Here is a 23,531-nt window from a genome sequence, read left to right as displayed (position 1 = left end):
AGCAAGAGGTGGACTAGTGCAGGAGGAGGTACAGGAAAGCAGCATGTGTAAGTGGGCAGTGTAGAAAGGAAACAGGTAGTGTGAGGAAGGGATGAGAGAGGGCAGTGGTATTGCGAGATAAGAGTGGGTAGTTGAAGTGAGTGTGAGAGAAATGAGAGGAGAAGTGGGTGTTTGGGGGAGAAATGACAGTGTCCACATGGAATAAACAGACCCTACCAAAAACTGTCAAGTGAGCAGTAACAATACACATTTTACACGCATGGAGTAGAAACACACTGGTCCCTCGAAACTCTGCAAGGGAAGGGATGCCGCAGGCTCAGGGAAAGCACCCCTCTAAAAACTCAGAAATGCACTTATTTTGGACTTATGAAGGGCTGGTGTGGGGTCTGCTCGTGTTTTCTGTACCAGAACAGGCTCCGGATGCAAAACTAGGCTTTCTCTGAAGGCCCTGCAGCGGTCAAAAACACACCCGAAACCTCAGCTGCAGGGACATATACAAGCAACACCATCGGCCTGAATGTCATACAAAAGCAACAAGGCTGTGTGCGGATTTCACACCCTGTACACCAACAGATAAATAAACACAGCAAGGAGTAGAAAAGTGATAAAATAGGTACCACAGAAAAGATGCAAAAAACAGGAACACAGAGGGTGCACCATTTCACAGCACAAACAACCTGAAAACAGCATGTCAGCCTCGGGTACACAGCACAACATACACTATAAAAGTGCACCACCTGGAAGTAAGTTTAGATGCTTAGAGGTGCAGCAAGAGCCACAAACTTCCATTCCACCCTCCATGCTGCCACTCACCCAGAAGTGGATCGAGTTGCAGCCCGGGTTTCAGAAGGAGTAGCAAAAAAAGGGTCAATGTTCAGGCTGTCCCGAAGCAGCGAGTTCTGCCTCATACATTTTTTGGCAAGGGGGGAAGCTGCATGCATTCAAATATCGGTATGGACAGGCGCACAGTCAATAGTGAGCACATGCCTGCATTTTGTTAATGGCTTTAAAGGACCTTCGTTTAAGAGCGCAGCCAGATGCGTGGGGGATAGGTGAGCTGGAGAGAAGGCACCCAGACGCAAAGTTCTGGCCATGGTGGTGTGAACTCGACACAACTCCTCCTGCGCCAGGGAGGGCACCCCATGGGGAGATGCAGAACGACAAGCAACACAAGACGAGAATGAAAGTAAAACATAAAGCGTGGTGCTTGCGAAACAGGCGCAGTGCTAATAGTTAAAGTATGTTCACAATTATTGAAGATCGAGGTGGGCGAGCCGCACCGTGCAGAACAAAAGGACAGCACGACCGCCATACTTAAAGATACAGCGCGGCGTGCTGCACTGCAATTACAAAACAGTTCTCCCCAACAACTGATGAAGAATGCAAGCTGAAGGAAACAGTAGTTGGGCGTAGCTCCTCTGCGAAAAACAGAAGTGAAGTATTGCTACGTGCACCACTTAGGAGGCAGCAAAAAAGAGTGACACAGACTGAACAAATGGTAAGCAGCAGGTGGGTGCAAAGCCCTTTATTCAATGCAACAGGTTTTCCAGACAGCGCATGCGCACTGCCTAGGCTCGACCTAAAAAAGAAACAATGGGATTGTAGTTAATTACTCTTATTTATTCACATTTTCTATATAACTTTAATGCTATGTTCTATAGGGGTCCATGGTCCTGTTTTTGGTGGGGGTTGACAATGGGTATGGGAGCAGAAGTACGAACTTATGTCAGGTATGAAATGCACTTTACCCAGATTCCTAGTTAAATAACAAACATCTTTTCTACTTACCAGTGAAGACTCAAAGCTATCAGAATACTGTTTATATATTCTTTGTAGTCTCTGATGAAAGTGTGGTGCTTCATCCAAATACTGGGCTGCAAATGTTTTCCATCTATCTCGCTCCAATCTGGCTTGATCCTGAAATAAAGCAGAACAATTTTATCAACTCATTAAAAAGAAATACGATAATTCTACTGCTGCTTGTAGCACACTATGTCACCTTCTTTCCTCTGCTGTATTAACCCAGTCAACCTCCAAATGTTTTTCTATTTCTTTAGTCTGGTTATTAGAAACAGACTGCACCCCCTCTCACAACAACAACCAAGTGCCAAATCATTATTCTAGGTTTCATATTCAATGTCTCCAAGTCTCAATGTCCTCCTAGTGAACAAAGTGAAAAAAACATGTTCACCTGTGATCAGTCCTCTTATTGATACGTCTGCCAGACTGAATCTCAAAATTCATAATAATTCCTAATATGGTAATGTTTTATCGAGATGATTGTGATGGGATTGAGACAGGGCTCAGAGCCTAGACTATGATCACACTGAAGAAAGACGAAAACCATAGAGTCACTCTAAGTTTTGGCTTCAGGACATAAAACCTAATTTCTCCTGCCATGAAAACAGCACTATCTCCTGCTTAAGGAAAGCACAACATCCAAGTCTTGTGTGGAATACACAAAACACTGCACGGTCATGCCTGTAAATGCCTAATTAGACTCTGCTCGGCTTACCGACAGACAAGGCACTTATGGTTGATTTCCTGTGCTTCCACCACACAAGGTACATAGTTTGAAGGAAAACCTTTATTCAGTTAAGATTAAAGCTCTGGAGTTCAAACCTTTTTAGGTCTCACCTAGACAGCGCATGCACTGTCTCTTTAACATATGATGTATGTACGATGTTGGATTTGAGCACCTCCCATCTTTTTGATTGGTTCCCATTAGTGTACCTTTGAAAATGCCTGTTTTTGTTTGGCGAAATGCTTAATTAGTTCCTCCTTTTTATGTTTTGGAACCTCCTATGGAGACTGCCCCTGTTACATGTGGTCTTACTCTTTTGGTTATTTATGTTACTTTGGGTGCACTATTTTTTTTGTTTGCCTCTGCTCGTGTTTCTTTTTGGATTGTAGTTATTTTTGTATTTTGGACAACAGCACTCTTAAGTGTTGGCACTTGTACTTTACACATGCGATCATTTTTTCAGTGGCTACGTGCGTTTATCTTCTTGTCGTTGTTTCCTCCCTCTGGCTCTGAGAGATGTCATTGGAGGAGAAGATGGGATAGTGCCGGGGTAGCTCTGAAGGCTTGCTTTTTACATACCACCTGTCGGCTGTTAGAAAACAGCAAAACAAATCGCTTTATTTATTTCTAGCTTCCCCCTTGGGGGCCAGCGTGTAATGTGATACACCTTGTTTTCATTTACCTCCAAACTGCATAAACACCATTAATAAAACAATAAGCATGCTCATGTTTCTTCATAAAGGTAGCTATAATATCTTATAATTGTATTATTTGTGTTTTTCTGGGCTCATTTTAAGGAGCATGGTGAGCGCTGTGTACAGCGCATATGGAATGCTTTATACGTCCCCAGTGCGGCCTTCATTCTCAAAGCGAACCAGAGCTTTCCCTTCCCTGAAGAGATAGGGTGGCGTAAGGCCATCGTCAGAGGCCTAGTGCCCCTCCCTGTCGCCTGCGCCTTAGTGAAGGTTTCCCCAACATTAATGGCAGGGAACTGAGGTATTTATTTGAATGAGCGGTTGAAGAAAACCTATGATTTTTTTTTTATTGAAATCACAGTTGAAGCTCAAATAACTATTCAAATTCAGACGTCCTCACAACCTAAAATTAGCATTTTTCTTTTTAAAGGAAGCGGTTGCGCACACAATTTTTGAAACGGTAGTTGTTATTTCTGCAAAAAAAAGCATCAAGTGTAGGGCTTTGAAAACTTTAGCGCTTACAGTCTGTAAGTTATAGGGCAGAGGTCAGAATCTAACTGTTGATGACTCTGCTGTGTTTTCCTTCCTATGTGGATAAAATAAATACTTTTGAGTTGGGTAATAAATCAGATGAAAATAAAGCACTTTTCAGATTGTGTACTGTATATGGTGGTTTGAAGATTGTTATGCAGATCCACTGTGCCTCTGATAGGTGTTCTCTCCAAAGAAATATAGCGACATGCAGGCATCACTGGCCACCACGGAGGCTTACGGGTTTTCACAATGGCCAGGGAGTGTGTCCAAAATCAAAAAATGAATTGGCAATGTTGAGCCACCCATTCGACACCACTGGGGATATGGTGGGGCTGTGCTTGTTACTTTCATGTATTAGTCACCTGTTTCATTACAGAAACCTTAAAGGCTGTAAAGTAAGGGAAAAGCCAGAGAAAGCTTAGGACCTGCAATGAGGTTTTTAATGTGGCGAACTGTACCGAGGGGATGAATCTGGCAGGTACCTACTCCTGTGATTCACAGTGCTTTTTAAGAGAACGAGTATGTTGTACTTCTGAGTTAAACGTGGCTTAGTCCTGAATTTGCTGCTGCAGGATACGCTCATTTGCAGGAAAAGAAAGTCTTGTGTTTCGTCTCAATTTAGTTCCTAAAATCATCTCCCCTCTCGGTTAGTCTGTTGTCTGTCCTGGTAATCCAATATATGTCTTGTTTCTATACCTGCCAACACACACAATATCAGCTCACTTCACACGGTCTCCCGGTGAAGAGCTGATATCGCACGATAAAACGGAGTTCAAGGCTAGCTGGAAAACTTTGCATGGAGTATGTTTTCAGCTTGTTATAAAATTGCTCAAAATAAAAAATCCATGCCTGGGTTTTCAAATCACCCAGCTGAGGCATAAAAAGCCACCCTTTCTTCCATCAAATAATACGGAAGCCCATCCTTGGGTGTGTGTGGCCATTCACCAGTGGCATGTGAATTAACAGTAGATGTTGCAGCACTCAGGATAATGTGCTGCATTACTAAACACTTATAAGGTCCCAAGATGTCTCTATTGGCTATGCGCATGCTTGTTTCCTACTACATCCAAATGATAGTTTTCTTTAGGAGCTCTACTCACGTTCTTGCTAAAGATACTAATGATATTTAATGAAAAGATGTATATACGTATGTGCCATCTGTATAGTACCAAACTAGCCTTGAAATAGCAAAGTACAGTACAGGGTCAAAGGCAAAGGTACAATCAACTTGTGACTGAGAAGGTGACTGGGGTCTGAGAGCCTTAGATCCCATAGCCCTTGAAGGGTCCATGCTCCATTAAGATTCTGACCTAGAATTGACGTTGATGTCTATGATTCTCATACGGTCGGTTGGGCTGATATAGGAAGGCTTTCAGTCAATTTTTAATTAGTTATAGGTTATTAAGACAAATATTCCCATAAACCTCCCATAGTAAAACTGTAACACAATTATTCAATATTGCACACACAATGTTACAAAAATAGTCAATAAAAATGTAATACATATAATGCTTCAAAAAACAGACCAAACAATGGTAACAGAAATATAGACATGAAACTATGAGCAAAGGTGCTAAGTCTGCTAGATTTTAAAACACAGCCTAAATATAGTCTTATAGCGTATTTGCATTTGGGCAGGAAATTCTTAAATGCCTTATTTATAATGGAACCTTTCGAGCACAACATTCTTATACATAGTCTGCGTAGAGAAGCGGGAGCTGTCAAGTCCTGCAAATGTGGGCCCCTCCTGACAGCACATCCTCCAGCAACATGACTTCCTTGGAAACGTGCATGTGCTTTAGTCTCCCTACCCGCCGGTCAGCCGCTGTGTATTCTGGGAGGGGAAAAATCCTGCAGAATCCAAGATGGCAGCCAGCAGGAGGCTAATGAAGGAGATCAAAGAAATCTGCAGATCTGGACGGAAAAGCTTCTGTATCATCAAGGTTGATGAAACAAATTTGTTGATTTGGCAAGGACTCATTGTTTTAGTGAGTACACAGCATGTTGGCTTGTAGGATGTATCAGCTTTACTGGGCTAAGAACACATTATTGACAGACCATCAGGGGTTGCATTATCTTAGGTTTATGTTATTACAAATTAAAAGGCCATGCAATATTTGACATTCATTCGTTTGCTTCAAGCATAACAGTTAGGGAAGTAGTGTATGAAGGCCTGTTTCCTGGGACTCCTTGGCCCCCCAAGCGGTTAGTGGGAATGTGATTTATAGACTTGGCTTTACTTTTGGCTAAAAGGAGAATAGTAATAACTTGGAAATCGATAAACGGGCCTACAATAGCTGATTGGGAAAAGGATGTTACACATTGGGCGGGAGCAGAAGAGAGGCCCTTGGCTAGGGAGGACGCCCGAGGGCTGCATAGGCATCTCATGGCAGACCCAAGGAGGGAGGATTTAGCAAACTGGGAACATACAGAAAGAAACAGATCCCTTCATGAGGAAGCAAATCCAGCTCTCACTCGGATTGCGCTAACAGTATGGATTTGTATGACAGCAAAACACCTACACTATGTCGGACCCCCGGGCTGCTGCACCCATCCTCCATACATCCTGTAGTCACATGGTTATGCTGTACCTCAGGGTATGCTGAAAATCGGACGCCTATTGCTGAGAGGCGAGGTCCCCCACTCATGACCAGGTTCCCCCCACTAATTACGATCTGTCCAATAAGCGCCTGAACTGGCATGCCACCCTGCATAGTTTGTTACCTACATTCTGCTATCCTTATTGGACTGCACCATGAGAGCATTATTCCTGTGGCAGAGGCTCTCTCTCCCCTATTAGACTGCACTCCCCACAATAAATAAAGAGCGTACCGGCCTCGGGCCCTTATCACACCACAATGTCCAGTTAATTATAAATACATATTAACACGCTTAGAACGATATTCTTACTGAGTCGCATATGTTAGTGATCTGGAAAGTACCTGTTATTTACTCTATGAGACTGCTAACAGCAGAAATGTTGCAGAGTGATTAAGTAATCTTACCTGTCAAAATATCTGCAATTGAAGTGTATTGATTATATTCTCAAAATGCTAATAAAAATATGTTTTTAAAAAACAGTTAGGGAAGCAGTGCTTGGTCCAAGAACAACCCTTAAGCCATGCCCTCTCCGTTGTAAATCAAATTAGTCCGTGGACCATTTGTTCTATTTGAGGGAAGTAAATATTTGGTATCAGATTGTTTTTCTGAAAATCCTTGTCCACTTTCTAAAGGAGGAAATGTATGGTGGGGTCTTTGATTAAAGGCCCTATTCATTATTTGATAAGTATCAATAGGAGAGGGAGGAAAAGTACTGGAGCCAGTTCACTTCCCCTTGTATATGTATAAGTATCAACAAGAACCAGCTCTGCAGTAGGTGCTCCTAGCATTTATATGTAATGAGGAGAAAACACATTCTGCTTTGAAAAAAGCCCTCATTCACCAACCTAGTTGGTGACATGCTTCATCATTGGCCCCCACCCAAGGTGCCAAGTGCACCTCCGGTGTGCTACGACGCCTGGATACAGTGATAAGGGGTGAAACCCGGTATCGGTCCTAGGATGGTTGTTTCCAGTCCAGGGAGGACCTGGCCTGGCAGTTAGAGCTAGACTGTTCCCATTGGGCGCAGCGTTTAGACTGATTTGCATATGGCTGGGTTCAAACTGGAATGGCATGGGGAACAGGAACACAATGGATTTAGGCCCAGATATCTGTACTGGGGTGAATGTATGACAATGTCCTGCATTCTGTCCATCAATTGTTCTTTTTGCATTTGTCACCCCGAGTGGGACGGGTATGCCCAGATGTGGGTCCAGTCCAGGGAGGACCTGGCCTGGCAGTTTGGGCTGGACTTTTCCCATTGGGCGCAGGGCCAAGACTGATTTGCATATGGCTGGGTTCAAGCTGGAATGGCATGGGTAGCAAAAAAATGATGGATTTAGTCCCAGATCTCTGTACAGGGGTGAATGTATGAAATAGTTCTGCATTCTGTCCATCAATTGTTCTTTTTGCAATTGCAAGTATCCATGTCAGAGCAGAGGATGTAGGGTATTATTTTTTCCAGCAGACAACAAGAATGAACTGTGCTGATATTTCAGAATACTTCAGCATTAAGAAAGTAGAAATGAAGCACTTTTTTTAGTAATTCTGAAGTGTGGTGGAAACAAAAATGTTAATACAAACAAACAGATCCGATGACATTTCCACACATTATGGTTTGTGGGCAGTAAAACTGTATGTCTGTGCAAAAGTAATGTTCATTTCAATTGGAAATGTGTTGTAATAGCACTGCCCTACCACACCAGTCATACTCCACACTGCACCACCCTACTTTACACTACCCCACTCTACTCCAATTTACCCCTTTCCACGCAAATCTACCCACCACCACTGTACCCCAACCTACACCACTCTACTCCAATCTAGACCATTCCACTCCTATCTACCCCACGATATCACAATCTACTCGACCGATCTACCCCAATGTTCCCCACTCCAACTACCACACTCCAATTTATCCCAATAAATCCCACTCTAACACAATAAACACCACTCTATTCCAATCTACCCCACTCCACTCCAATCTATCCAACCCCAGTCCACTCCAATGTAGCCCACTCAACTCTACCATAATCTACCGCCCTCTAATCTATCACAATCTACCGCACTCCAATCTACCACAATCTAATCCACTCCACTCTACCCCAATCTACCAAACACCACTCTAACCCAATCTACCTCATTGCAATCTACCACACAGCACTCACATCTACCACCCTCCACTCCAATTCACCCCTTACTCCACCCCACTACAATCTACCCCACCCCAAAATATCCAACTCCAATCTACTCTACTTCAATCTACCTCCGATCTACCCCACCCCCTTCAATCTACCCCACTGCAATCTACTCCAATTCATCCCACTGTAATGTACTCCACACTAATCTACCCCACTCTAATCTACCCCAATGCAGCCCACTCCAACCTACTCCACTCAACTCCAATCTAGCTCTCTCCACTCAACTCTATCCCAATATACCCCACCCCAATTTACCCTCCTCAACTTCAACCTACCCAAATCCATTCACTCAACTTTTCCTCAATCTATCCCACTCCACTTCAAACTTCAGTCCACTCTACCCCATTCTACCAAACTATAAACTACCACAATCTACTCTAATCCACCCCACTCCAATATACTCCACACCAATCTACCCCCCTCAACTCTACTCCAATCTATCCCACACCACTCCACTCAATCACACTCCACTCTATCCCAGTCTACCCACTCAACTGCACTCTTCCCCACTCCTATTAACCCCAATCCATCTACTCCACCGTTCCCCAATCTACCTCATTCAACTTCAAACTCCAGTCCACTCTACCCTAATTTACCAAACTACAATTTACTACAATCTACCCCATCCCATTTACCCTACTCCAATCTATCCATTTACAATCTACCACACTCCAATCCACCCTACTCTAATCCAATCCATTTGCATAACATACCTTTGGCTGTATAGATAATGTTGCTGCTTTATTCTCAGTGACATACCAGAGAGGTCCTACAGACCTCACGGGCTACTCAATTGTGTTGTCCCCGTCTCCTCGATTGGGTAATTGTCAGTATGTCAACAATTATCCGATCGAAGAAACAGGGCCAGTGAGGGAATATGAGAAGCAGGAGCCCCACAGCGCTTTGGCAAGGAGCCTCTCTGGAGGAGGATAGCGAGGTCCCCACAAACGAAAAGCAACATAATAGATAGATCTGTGTAATTTATATAACACAACATCGATATATCGAGAGAGATGTCCCAATAATAAGTGAACAGCAAAAAGAGGGAGATGTTATACCCTGCTCTAGACAATTGGGAGTGTTATTAAATTCTCAGATATTGAAAAGTGGAGGATTAGACATTGAAAAACAAATATCACAATACCCATATTGAATGGAGGTGAAAATCAAAAAAAGGGGGATGAAAGAAATTAAAAGGTCTTAAGAAAAATCTATGTTTTAAAATATTATGTCCTGAAGATGGTTCGGTGAATCAAGTTGAATCCACTGAAACACTGTGTCAACAACTAGTGATATAAATGTTTAATGTTCAAGAAATGTGATGGACTATTGTGTTTTTATCCAGGAGCCTAAATCGATATTACTATTTTATGCCCTTGTTCGGTTATAATCAATAATATCCCTATAACGGCATAGTAATCATATCCATATTCAGTCGTAGCACATGCTGTCACATTAAGCAAGGCTACTTCCCCAGACTCCTAGAAAGCACAACAAGTTCTCTAAACAAACCAAACCTCCAGCATCCTGGGAAATCCCCTTGCTTTTGTTTTGATTTCGTCCTAGAACTCCTGTAAAGCACTGTAAGAACGGCCAGTTCTTAGTGACATCTTCATTGACGTCTTATGTCCAATCTTACGTCAAACCCGGCACCTTTCAGGTATAAATATACAAACGTTGCCTTAAGCAAACACACGGTGGTGGTTTTGGAGCAGAGCAGCTATCTACTTGCCCGAGAGCCCAGCTGATGCGAGAGCCCACGGAAGCTGCCGCTCCTCTTTTGACGCACTGAGAGAGACGCTGTCTTTTCTCCTGCCGAGAAATCCAGCTCCGGTGTTTCCAGATACCTTCACGGGTTACTGGGATATCGAGTCCTGAGAGAGAGATACAAGACCTCCTGCTTTCTAATACCCAGGTACGGAGCTGACTAAAACCTTAGAGAGAATTCTTGACTCAGATTCTTGGCAAAACAAACTTAACTTAAACTGCTACTTACTTACTCCTTCCCACGTATTAGGCTTAGGTCAGGTACACCAGGGTAGGGGTATTTAGAAGCACCAGTTGAGTACGTTAGTCAATGTATATAAGTATGTATATATTTTATCTATTTTAAAGTATCTTATGGCTAAGAAACCATATCAATGCTTTTACAGTATTATTTCTTAATCCTCCTTTTGCTGTACACACTTTACTTTACTATGAGTATTGCAATTGTGGCAATTCATCTCTCTTGTATGAGAAAGAAGACTGCTCAATAAATAACAACTTTTTATTGAAAACGCCCGTCTTTCTTTTCTCTGCACTCTGGTGAAACTAAGTATGCACACTTGACTGAGCGAAATAGCTGTCTATTGTTTTCACACGACTCTAGAGATACACTCTTATTCTGAGGGAGCAAAGCTGTCATGTTATATGGTTGTCAGAAGCTAATCCCTTCTTGTCTATCCAGGGAGGTTAAACTCCTCCTTGTTTATGCGAGAAAGTTTCTAGTGACCTCTGAGCTAGCTGGCAAAAACTTAAGTCTAATATAGTCAGTAGAGACCTAGATAACCCGAGTCCTACGTCTACACTGCTGAATATATTATTCCAATGCACAGAGCCTATTGGGAATATAGGAACTACACTACATGGCGGCCAACGTTTGGTAAGGCGATAAATCTAACGCAAGACTCAGTCGTGTTTTTTCACACAGACCCCTTTTCCCGTAAATACTCCAAAAGACGTCTGGAGTGGGTAAAAGGTTAAAATCCGCCGGAACTTAGTAGAAAGAGATTTCTATGTATAGTTTTTGGTTTAGTCAACGTTGAAGGATACAGTGTTCCAAAATATTGTGCACCTAATCTTTGTTTCCTTGAAACTTGATTTGCAACAAAAACCTTTCTGTCAGTAAAAATGTCAGAAAATGAAGAAGAAAGGGAGGCAGCTAGAATAGCAGCTCGACTCCTAGCGGATGACACAAGTCTCCAAGAAAATGACCCGAGTGTTATACTCATTCCGGTCAACATAAGGAAAACTATAACTCTTAAACTTATAGAAAACGGACTACCATCGAGAGGTGGAATAGTCGTATTCGTAATTGAGGCCCATGAGTATCGGCAGACAGAGGTATTCTATTCATGGATAAATTTTCCAGCAGCAAACGCTGTCACACACGACTTCCACTACTACAAAATAGAGGAACCTCCGGATGAATACACTCCTTTCGAGGAGATTGAAATCCCATTAAAATACCAAGAGCACCTGCTTTGGTTTAAAGGCGCCCTAAAACATAATAATCACATCACCAGGCTCGGTCCACTAGGTAGACCAGACGCAACGTGGCCGGTTCTAGCCAGCTACACACCACATCCAGACATCGAAAAAATTTCAGTACCAGAACTTTTAGCACAGCTAAAACAACTGATTAAAATACATAGACAATTAGTCCAATATGTAATACGGACTTCAACAGTTCAACCAGCTATTAACATTCCACAGCTGACCCCTCATCAGGGGAACACAAACAAAATAACACCACAGAACATACAATCATGTCTTGGTAAAGTACCCGCAAAACGGGAACAAATTCCATTCTGGTTAGCCCAAAAAATTACTCAAATAGAGGCAGTATTTCCGGATACTACCCCTACTGAGAAACACAGAATTCTGACTATCTGTCTTCCAATGGGGATCGCACCACATGTGGAGGACTGTGACACTTGGGGCACAGTCATTGCTTCCATTTATACAAAAACACATGGTGTTCCGTCCATGGCGGTTATACCAGATGTGCTAAGACCTGCTTTAACTCTGGGTATGAAATTACTGAAAGACTTCAAGCAGGTCTCGGCTATATTATTAGCCAACATAAAAGGAGAAGCAGAATCTGTGGCGATCCGCCAGAGATTGAAAGAAACAGATATAGCAGAACAACCATTTGAACTTGCCAGAATCATAGAAAAATCCTATGAAGAACTAGGAAGAGATAGTTTGGGTGGGAAACCAGTAAAACCCCAACTAACTGAAAATCCTGAAAAGATATTTATTAAAAATAATTTAAACACTCCAAAAAAGAGCTGGGATGGAAATAAACAATCCACTCCCAAAGAAAAAAGATTCCAGTCCAGAGGAAGGTCTCCTCGGCGGAGAGAAAGATCTCCGGACCAAGGACACAAGTCTCCCCAGAGGGAGCGCTCTGAGAAAAGATACAACCTTAGAAATAGGGATAATCTAAAGAAACCTGATAGATATCAAGATATTGATACACGTCCCTCTCGATCTTTTCAGACTTCCTCGCAGAAATCGGAAAGAAGAGGACGGTCAGAATACAGAGAAGAGCACGTCAAGTCCAAAGAACCTGCTCATCAAAGTAAAAAATTACAATTTCCAAGAAAGAAGGTAGCCAGTATTAAAATAATTAAACATGCCGAGGATCCTGAGGACACAACTGAAAAACGGAGAGTGGGCCCAGACAATGCTAGACAGCGCAGCAGAAGTGACTATAGTATGCAAGATCCTGATGAATCTTCTGGAAACAGTGGACACGAATGAATACATTCAGGTGGAAACTGCGGATACCAGAGTTAGCAAACCTCATAAAATATACAAAATAACATTACGTATAGAGGGAGATAAGACTAGGAAAGTAAGGGGTCTCTTTTGGGATAATCTTTCAAAAGGCTATGACATCCTTTTAGCTGAGAAAGACTGGCCACCAGAGTTTGTCAGGGAGTGCCCTCATGGCGAAGAAATGATTATGCCTGCCTTCTCAAACCATATTCCAATTCATAAAAAATATGCATATGCAAGAAAATGGGCAGTAGCCCAAGCTCCTGCATTATACAAAAATCATGTTGGATGGGATGAGGACTCTCCTCCTCACAAAATCCAGTTAAAATGTCAACCAACCGCACAAAGGCAGTACCCAATTAAGCAAGAAGCTAAAAAACAAGTCAGGGAGATCTTAGATCAACTAGAATACCAGGGGGTGATTGAAACATGCACCTCACAAATGAACAATCCTTTGTTTAATGTCTCCAAGCCAGACGATTCATATCGTCTAGTTTTGGACTACAGACACTTTAACTCATGTTGCAAGACATTTGCAGTACAAAACTCACACAGTGCAGCACTAATGAATAACATCATGCGCAAAAAATACAAAACAACATTAGACATCTCTAATGGATTCTTTTGTCAAAACATAGCACCTGAAAGCAGGTATTTGACCGCTTTCTCAATAATGGGGTAGCAGAAATTTCTGTCGACTCCCACAGGGATTCAAGAATAGCCCAGGATTATTCTCAGCAAGAGTAACAGAGTTACTACAAATATATGATGATGAGGCATTATCTTATGTCGATGACATCTATCTCACAGATGATGACTTGGACACTCACTTGAAAAGAGTGAACACCATAATACTTGGGTTCGCAGCAGAGGGTTACAAATTCAACTTTAAAAAGTCACGAATTGTCCATCTAACTGTCCTGTTTTTAGGATATGAATTATCAAGTGAAGGCAAAATCCTAGCTGACAATTTCTTAGAGAAATGCGCTGTACTCCAAGCACCAAAAACGCTGAAGAACTTACAATCAATACTAGGTTTCCTGAATTTCGGAAGAACTTACATTCTAAATTATGCAGAGAGGGTTAAACCTCTCTATGAACTAATAAAACCTGATTTCAAACCAATCAATTGGACTCAAAAACACACAGAAATTTTGAGATCATTGCAAGCAGACATGTTAACTAAAACAAAATTGCAAACTCACGATAACACACGCAACCTTGTAATCCGAGTCATCCCAGGAAGATGCGGATTCACGTACCTGACCTCTTATGAGGGAGAAAAGGTACCAATAGCTTACAAATCACACTTGTACACACAAGCTGAAAAACATTCAGTATTACAGAAAACATTGTAAATGCGGTTCAAACTGCTGTAGCAAAAGAAAGAGCCCAAGCACAAGGCAAAAGGATAACTGTTTTAACAGCAGAATCAGCCTTTGAGGCATTAACACGCCCACGCAATTTGACTAACGTGGCATTAGATCCAAAATGGATCAAATGGGAAAATTCTCTTGCTGCAGAAGACGAGAAATACTACTTTGACCCGGAAATGAAAAAATTAAAAAATCTAAAATATGAATTAGAATATCCTCTGCCAATCGATATTCTACCTCTCCAACTTTACGCCTGTGTAATATATACAGACGGATCAGCACAACCCGCAGTTGGGGGTAAACACAATTATAGTGCTGCGTGCGCAGTTGTCAAATGCCGGTGGCACAAAGGAAAATTGAGACCATTGGTAACTATGACTCAATCTGTAAAAGATAGTTCGGATCAACGAACTGAACTACTAGCTTTAAAGATGGCGCTCGATATTGCGGATCGCGAATTCCCCGCAGTAATAGTGTGCGATTCGCATTACCGCGTCAAATCTTACAATAGTGACTTGCAGAACTGGGTTCAAAATGGTTTCAAAGATACAAAAGGTGGCACAATCAAGCATAAAACGCTTTGGGAACAGATAGTTCCTTTGCAGAAGGAACTACAAAAGACTCACGTGATACATACACTGAGTCATCAGCGTGATGGCGTTCACGCTGCAGGGAATTCATTGGCTAACACAGCCACAGCGGAAGCAACTAACCCGGCTTCCGTAGCCACAAAAAAGCGCTCCGAAAAATACATAGACGGGGAAACCATGCTGGCGGTAAAAACGTCTTTACAAGACAACTGTGCAGCACTACCCCTGAACTATCCACTCAATTATACATACATAATCGATGCAAACTCCGTTCCTTTTGCTCGAATCCCTGGAGTGGGGGATAGAGTAATTCCAAACACGAACAGGAGAATCTTCTTGATTCAAGAAGCACATATGGGATTGGGTCTAAGGCACCAAATGATTAATGAATCTCTGAAAGAATTACAATCAGAATACTGGTGGGCGGGAATGAGCCTGCAACAACACAAATTTGCAATAAACTGTCCAAACTGCAACAGAGATCGCAGTGGCGAACCAGCCGGAGTATTGCCATGGCTCTTCGTATAGATAGCATAAGGCAATCTATATGCAAAATCCAGCAGGAAAAATGCGTCCCATTTATGTTTAAGACTAGATTCACTTAAAATGTAGACACCAGCGCTCAGCTGACGCCAGAACTGTTATAAAAGATTTACGAGTCTATATCGGCACATACGCAATTGGCATGCTACATTCTGACCAGGGACCTGCTTTTAGCTCTCGATCTTATAAGGAGGCCATGACCAGCATGGGCATTGCGGTACTCTTGTCCCTTCCATCCTGAGGGAAATTGGATTGTGGAAAGAAAAAACCGAGACATAAAGCAATCTATAACGGCAAGGGTATTAGGTTCGGGTGATGGGTGGGTCCAACATTTAACAAGTGTCCAACGTAGTCTTAATAATCTGCCAAGAAATTCTCTAAAAGGTTTCAATCCGTACGAACTATTGTTCGGGACTAGAATGCATATTCAGGACTTAGATAGTCAGACTTCAGTGGTAGAAGAAAAATGCTTTGCTATCAAAGATGGTTTGGCTATTTTACAGGACTTAAATGAAACAAGAAAAGGCCTGAGCAACAGCAGCCAACAGCCACTGAAGATAAACCACCTGTCCCAGCAAGGCCTGTCTGGATTCCAAAGATTGGGGATCTGGTCAGAGAGAAGATCGCGGTGAAGAAGGAATTTGGGCCTTCTAACAGAAAAACAGTACCTGTCTTAGCTGTCATAGGAACGAGATCAGTTGTACTACCGCCCCTTGCTGGTAAAAAGGAGAACCGAGTTGTATCCATCGACCTGGTAAAACCACAATCATGTGGCCAATAATAAGTAGTAGGCCCAGTGGACTCCCACGATGTAGCAGAGCACCAAAACTTGCTACAATACAAGAGGTTCAAACTGAGAGACTAATCACATTTGATAAACCTGCAGTGAATAAAAAAGGACTATGCAACAATGCCATGGAACTTATGCCTCTTAAAACCCAAATTGCAACAGTTCATCAAGAAACACCTGTCTACAACGATGTAGCCTCAGACTATGCTAATGAAACAAAAGATGCAAAAGCAAATAAAAATCCTGAAGCGATTCCAACAATTGACAGAACTGCATCCGGCTACTTCATCAATTTCGATGACTTTTCTGAGGATCCAAGCGAGCCTGAAGAACAGCCAACAACAAAAACTTTTAAAGACAAAGTAACAGAACTCTTTCATCAACTCAAAGAAACCCATCTGATTTCACCATGGATTGAATTTTGGATTGTGTTAGGTGTATTTTTCCTCCTGCTTTGGCTCATCATAGTTCTTTGTTTGGGAAAATTCATTGAGGGAAAATACTGTACAATGGACACAGCAAGTCAGAACATCAACTTGGTCCTAAAACCACACAAGTCATCTCACATCGAGAAAAGAGAACTATCATCAGTGAATGTCACAGCCAATCCAATACCCGGCGGGGTAGCATGGGACAAAACAGATTACGAAATCTATGGCCCGGTCGAGCTCTTGAAATATCCACACCAGTTCAAGGTTTCATTAAGTGACTTTGTAAAACCAAGTACATTCTCTGATGATTGGGACTTTGAAAGTATTAATGATATGATGTCAGATTTAGTAATGTCAGCAAAATTTACAGAACATGATTCTTTACAGGGTTCATCAAATTATGAAGAAATGTATTGCTACAACCACTTTGCACATCACTATTTGCATAAATCTGCTCAACCTAGAAATGTTTTTAATTATAACCAATGGGAACATTGTGCAACTCCACCGAAAGGTAGTTCAAAAAAAAAATTCGGGAAATTCCCGTACTTCTCAGGATTTAACATAAGTGATGCAGAAACGTTTTATTTCAAATTGTTAAATAAGACAGGAATGAAAACAATGCTGACAAATACTAGATTGATCTACTCAGAAACATTTTATGAAAAAATTAACACATTTGATTTTGATTTCTGGAAAAACAACATTGAAACAAAAACCATCTGGGGTACCAAAGATTGGCAGGTCCAAGGTGTAGAAGCATTATTTAGAGCCTGCATGATCCCAGAACAAATTATATTCTTGAATGACACCATTCAACAGACAACCTGTCTTGGCCTAGCCAAAATTAAAGACTTAAACAAACCGTCCATTCCAAAGCCAACACCTGACAGTAATAGTACTACAGATGTTGAAATAGACGTATCCCATATTTTTAACCAAAACAGAACACATCCTGATTGGAAAAAATTGTTGATCTGGCACACAGACACGAATAAATGTCAAGATAGATTCCTGAACAAAACACAGGGGCTAAAAATGACCAGGCCAGACCCAAGATAATCCCAGAGACAACATCCAGGGATAGTAACATCTTACAGTGTAGGGAAACTCTGCCTCGAATGGCTACAGAAATCCACACTGGCTGAAATTAAGCAACACTTGACTTTACTTAAAGACGGTGCTGACTTGCGTGATTTCATAATGGACCACGCAAACAGCGTCAAAAACGTTTCATAGCGGCCGGTATATATGCTAATTACAACGAGGCTTGGAAAGTGATGCAAATTAAAACAGCAGAAAAAATACGAGAAATTGATCGTATTAATTTGGAAAAATCATTTTCTGTTGTGGACAACGGGTTAATGACTCTGTCCTCCAGAATATATTCACTGGACAGTATTGTATCCTCTGCTATTGATATCATAGAACAAGACTTACTAATGTTACAACACGGTCAGTCCCAATTACGTTCAATTGTACAGCTTGGCTGGACGTTGCAAAATCTGCGTTCAGGCTACGTGCCCTGGCGTTTAATCAACACAACGTCATTATTCTCTATCTTTAACCTTACTGATACACAAATCAGTTTGGCACAAAAAGGAGCAGACTATACGATTCTGAGCATTGAAAAACTTGAGAGATTACCATTGACAATGTCAGAAAGACCTGTCATTGAATGGATAATACATGGAATAATCACAATTCCGATAACAACTTTCCAATTTAAATACTGTCAAGAGTATATACCAGCGGGCCAGTATGAAAGGTTGGGTAAAGGGTACATTAAGTCATCATGAAAATTACCTTATACACACACATGTTACAGTGAAAAGAAACAGAATGTATTTCTTAGTGGAAAAAATTGTAAACAATCACTGAGCGGTATACTTCTGTGTCAAGGTATTAACTTGCATGGCACCTGTGAGGGGACTTCAAATAACCTTTCATGTCACCAGCACGGCACACCTGCAACACAAATAGAGCCATCCTTTAGACGACTTTCTAACGGGAGTTATATTCTAATAGTGGACCACAGCTGTTGTGGCATGGTGCCAGGAAAAGCTTATCTTGTGAGCGTTAGTTCCATGGTCACTTGCTGTATGCAAGTATTGTATCCAAACAGCACTCCAGACATGGAGGCAAAAATGTGGCCTTCTTTGAATATCTCTTCTATTCGAATTGATACTTTAAGCAGAATAAAGTCTGTCCTTTTACAGACAACGGTGCTCTTGACGTCATCAAAAGAAACGTATGATCTGCAAGTTGCAAGGACAACGGCAGAGATACATACTCTTTTATCAACAAATTGCCCAGTGCATTTCGTAGAAATGCTAAGCCAAATCCTAAATATGTCTGATACCAGTGGTATCCCACATATATTTAAGACAATTTTTTCGGGACTGTTAACACCCTTCGAAACAGTTCTGGGCATTTTTCCTAATTTTGTCCATTCAGTCTTTGGTGGCCTACCACTTCTGTTGGGACTCGTAGCAGGCATTTTATTTTTGCTACTTCTGCTTCGATATGGCAAGCCAAGTCGCAGACATGACTCCAGCAACAATGGAAGAAACGATCCTAGCTATACGCTATCGGGACCGCATAACTAAAGTCCTTGGATTAGCCCGGCTAAGAGATCTGAATATGACCTGGTTTCTTTCTTTCAGACCCATCTGGCAGAATTGCATCTTACCTGTGCTTCGATGTATGCTATGCGGAGAAGAATGCGTGTTGGACGTCTGTCTTACACTACCATCAGCAGTACCATTGGATACAGATACTTTGCTAAGTCCTGTAACGGCTCATGCATCGTGTTGTCCCCAGCGGTTACCCATCCTGATGACGGCATTCGTTGAGACTTCGCCACTACGATTAGGTGGTAGTGAAGTACGAGAGGAGAGAAACATCACCCAGGTACGACCTTCTGTGAGCTTTGCTGATCCTGACATCGACGATAGCAATCATGCTCGAGACTGCTCAGTTGCGGCATTTCCGAACTTAATCGAACTTTCACCTGAAGCCGTAGACAACATTTTTGCGAGTCTGTCTGAAATGATGTTCTCCCCTGAACAAAAAGAATAACTTTTAAGCAAACGAGCACACAGCGTTCCCTGAACTCTGAATTCGGCCTTCAGCTTTGATAAACAAAAGCTATTGAAAATATTTGGAACTATTTTTTTCTCACCACTGAAAGCGAAATTATTTTTTCTTCGATTCAAAAATATTTACCCTTTTTTCTGGCACTTGTACTCTGCTTAAAGTAGAACTATTCTTAGAGAACAGAGCTTCTATTTTTAGGAACTCTAGAGACAATATATTACCTCAGCCTCTAGCACATTTACAGCAACTGTATTTATATGTGATAGAATGGTCTCGACCTTCTTTTCTGTATTAAGAGCCATTTCATGTGTAAATTTCGCAAATCGTTCAGCTAATCATATATATGCATCGTTTTAACTGAATGATTACACTGCTTGAAAAACGTACAGTACCAATATCATTTTCGTGTATTTCGCATACACCATTTCAAATGCAAAAAAATGTATTTTGGGGTGGGTTGGAATACACATGCACCTTTAAATGTTTACTATTGCTTAGTTTTAGTAATGATGGACATTAGATCGTGGAGTGGGTATTGTGTTTTTATCCAGGAGCCTAAATCGATATTACTATTTTATGCCCTTGTTCGGTTATAATCAATAATATCGCTATAACGGCATAGTAATCATATCCATATTCAGTCGTAGCACATGCTGTCACATTAAGCAAGGCTACTTCCCCAGACTCCTTGAAAGCACAACGAGTTCTCTAAACAAACCAAATCTCCAGCAACCTGGGAAATCCCCTTTGCTTTTGTTTTGATTTCGTCCTAGAACTCCTGTAAAGCACTGTACGAATGGCCAGTTCTTAGTGACATCTTTATTGACGTCTTATGTCCAACCTTACGTCAAACCCGGCACCTTTCAGGTATAAATATACCAACGTTGCCTTAAGCAAACACACGGTGGTGGTTTTGGAGCAGAGCAGCTATCTACTTGCCCGAGAGCCCAGCTGATGCGAGAGCCCACGGAAGCTGCCCCTCCTCTTTTGACACACTGAGAGAGACGCTGTCTTTTCTCCTGCCGAGAAATCCAGCTCCGGTGTTTCCAGATACCTTCGCGGGTTACTGGGATATCGAGTCCTGAGAGAGAGATACAAGACCTCCTGCTTTCTAATACCCAGGTACGGAGCTGACTAAAACCTTAGAGAGAATTCTTGACTCAGATTCTTGGCAAAACAAACTTAACTTAAACTGCTACTTACTTATTCCTTCCCACATATTAGGCTTAGGTCAGGTACACCAGGGTAGGGGTATTTAGAAGCACCAGTTGAGTACGTTAGTCAATGTATATAAGTATGTATATATTTTATCTATTTTAAAGTATCTTATGGCTAAGAAACCATATCAATGCTTTTACAGTATTATTTCTTAATCCTCCTTTTACTGTACGCACTTTACTTTACTATGAGTATTGCAACTGTGGCAATTCATTTCTCTTGTATGAGAAAGAAGACTGCTCAATAAATAACAACTTTTTATTGAAAACGCCCGTCTTTCTTTTCTCTGCACTCTGGTGAAACTAAGTATGCACACTTGACTGAGCGAAATAGCTGTCTATTGTTTTCACACAACTCTAGAGATACACTCTTATTCTGAGGGAGCAACGTTTTCATGTTATATGGTTGTCAAAAGCGAATCCCTTCTTGTCTATCCAGGGAGGTTAAACTCCTCCTTGTTTATTCGAGAAAGTTTCTAGTGACCTCTGAGCTAGCTGGCAAAAACTTAAGTCTAATATAGTCAGTAGAGACCTAGATAACCCCAGTTCTACGTCTACACTGCTGAATATTATTCCAATGTGCAGAGCCTATTGGGAATATAGGAACTACACTACAGGACAACTTGTGATATAAATGTATAATGTTCATGAAATTTGCTGACAGTTAAACTTGTGCTTTTTTAAATCGGAGATTTTGGTCTTTATACCAAACAAATGTGTTTCATGTAACATTGAGATGTACCGGTGATGTTCTTTATATAGACACACAAATGGGTTTTAAGAATTTGTATTGTGATAAAATGGTGTACACATTATATTTTTAATTTTTAATCTGGAAGTGTATATGTATTTTCAATAAATGAGACATTTTTGCATAAAACAGTGTTCATTGCCTAGAAAGTGCTGTGGATGACAGTGAAAGGGTAATTTGCATTCATTCATAAATCAATAATATTACTTGGTGTATGGGATTGATAGAGATGAGTGATACAAAACGGATCCTTTCTTGCCTCTATTGCCATTTGGCCCTGTCCCTTTTTGCAGAGAAGGGCACCTCTCTCATACATGTGGAAAACTGGCAAATCATTTCACAACAAAAGCAGACATGTTAGACTCATATTTTAAACAAAGGAAAACTACCAGCACCAAACCATACCCAACAATACCCTCCAAAGGTAGGGTAACCCAGCCTTTGCATTCTTTCAAACAACTGTCAAAAAGAGAATTTGTGGATCTTGTCAAAGATAGCAGGCCGTGAGGCTGCTCTTCTGTCCCTTGCCTATCACAAATGATCAAGAATATTCTTTCAACTTACTCTGCTGCCCCAATAGAAAGAATAATCATGAATATGTCTTTAAATGCAAGAATCTTGTCAGAAGACCTCAAAAAGACATACATATGCCCAATAATAAAGAAAACAAACCTGGATCCACATGAATGAAACAATAACAGACCAATCACAAGTGGACCTTTCCTGGGCAAATTGATAGGAAGAGGAGCATTCGCTCAGATGTCACAATTCAGTGATGATAACTTCAAACTTTCTGACTTCCAACAAGATTCCGTCCAGTAAGAGACACACAATCTGCCCTCATCGACATATGAGTTGACCTTAAAAACACAGATGGCCAGCATGGGGTCGCTGCACTACTTCTCTTTATCCTTCCAGCTGCCTTCAACATAGTTGACCATGACAATCTAATCCGAAGACTCTGCGAAGGTGTCACAGAGGGGACTGCTCTCGTCAGGATCACATCCTACCTTCAAAACAGACCAAAATTTCATCCATACTACCCCTTTCTCATCCGAACTGTACTTCACAAAAGCAGGGCTCCTTTGGGCGGTTTCGTCCCACCCGTGCTTTTCAACTTCTACATGAAGTCATTACCGGCAAATATCAGTGAATTTCAGCTCACATGCTAAACTATGCAGATGACAAACAAGTACTTCTTAAACTGGAAAGCCCTAAAGACATTTGTAAATCCAAAATCTTCAGTTCCCTCAGACCCATTCATCAGTGGATGGCATGGAGATGGATGTATGAAGGAACAACTAAGGCGTTAACCACAAATGCCTTCACAATAACGCTGGAACCACAACCGAATCTTTAAAACAAAAGTCTTTACAATTATTCTTTTTTTCTTATTCTTTTACCATGAATATGCCTTAACCACAAATGCATTTGCCAGTATTTTACAGGTAAGTATAAACCCTTTATACACATATATTCACTGAAAAAAACATTGGTTTCAGACATGTTATAGTTAGGAATTAGCATTTAAAAAACCTTTAAAATTCACTGAAAAAAAACATAGGTTTCAGACATGTTATAGTTAGGAATTAGCATTTAAAGAACCTCAGAAATTCACTGAAAAAAACATAGGT

At 41.3% G+C, this 23,531-nt stretch overlaps 1 protein-coding gene across 3 annotated transcripts in view; it reads right to left on the bottom strand.

Moving 5' to 3' along the window:
• PREPL (prolyl endopeptidase like) overlaps positions 1-23,531 on the bottom strand; it is a 416,901-nt gene that overhangs the window by 288,265 nt on the left and 105,105 nt on the right. For all 3 annotated transcript variants that reach the window (XM_078649676.1, XM_078649675.1, XM_078649677.1), the window contains exon 3: positions 1,789-1,917. In XM_078649676.1, the coding sequence (XP_078505802.1) occupies positions 1,789-1,917 (129 nt within the window). The remainder of the gene's footprint in view (positions 1-1,788; positions 1,918-23,531) is intronic.

This window comes from Lissotriton helveticus, chromosome 6, assembly GCF_964261635.1.
Source record: "Lissotriton helveticus chromosome 6, aLisHel1.1, whole genome shotgun sequence".
Lineage (NCBI taxonomy): Eukaryota > Metazoa > Chordata > Amphibia > Caudata > Salamandridae > Lissotriton > Lissotriton helveticus.
Note: the sequence above shows the minus strand (reverse complement) of the source record. Positions and strands in the feature narration are given on the sequence as shown.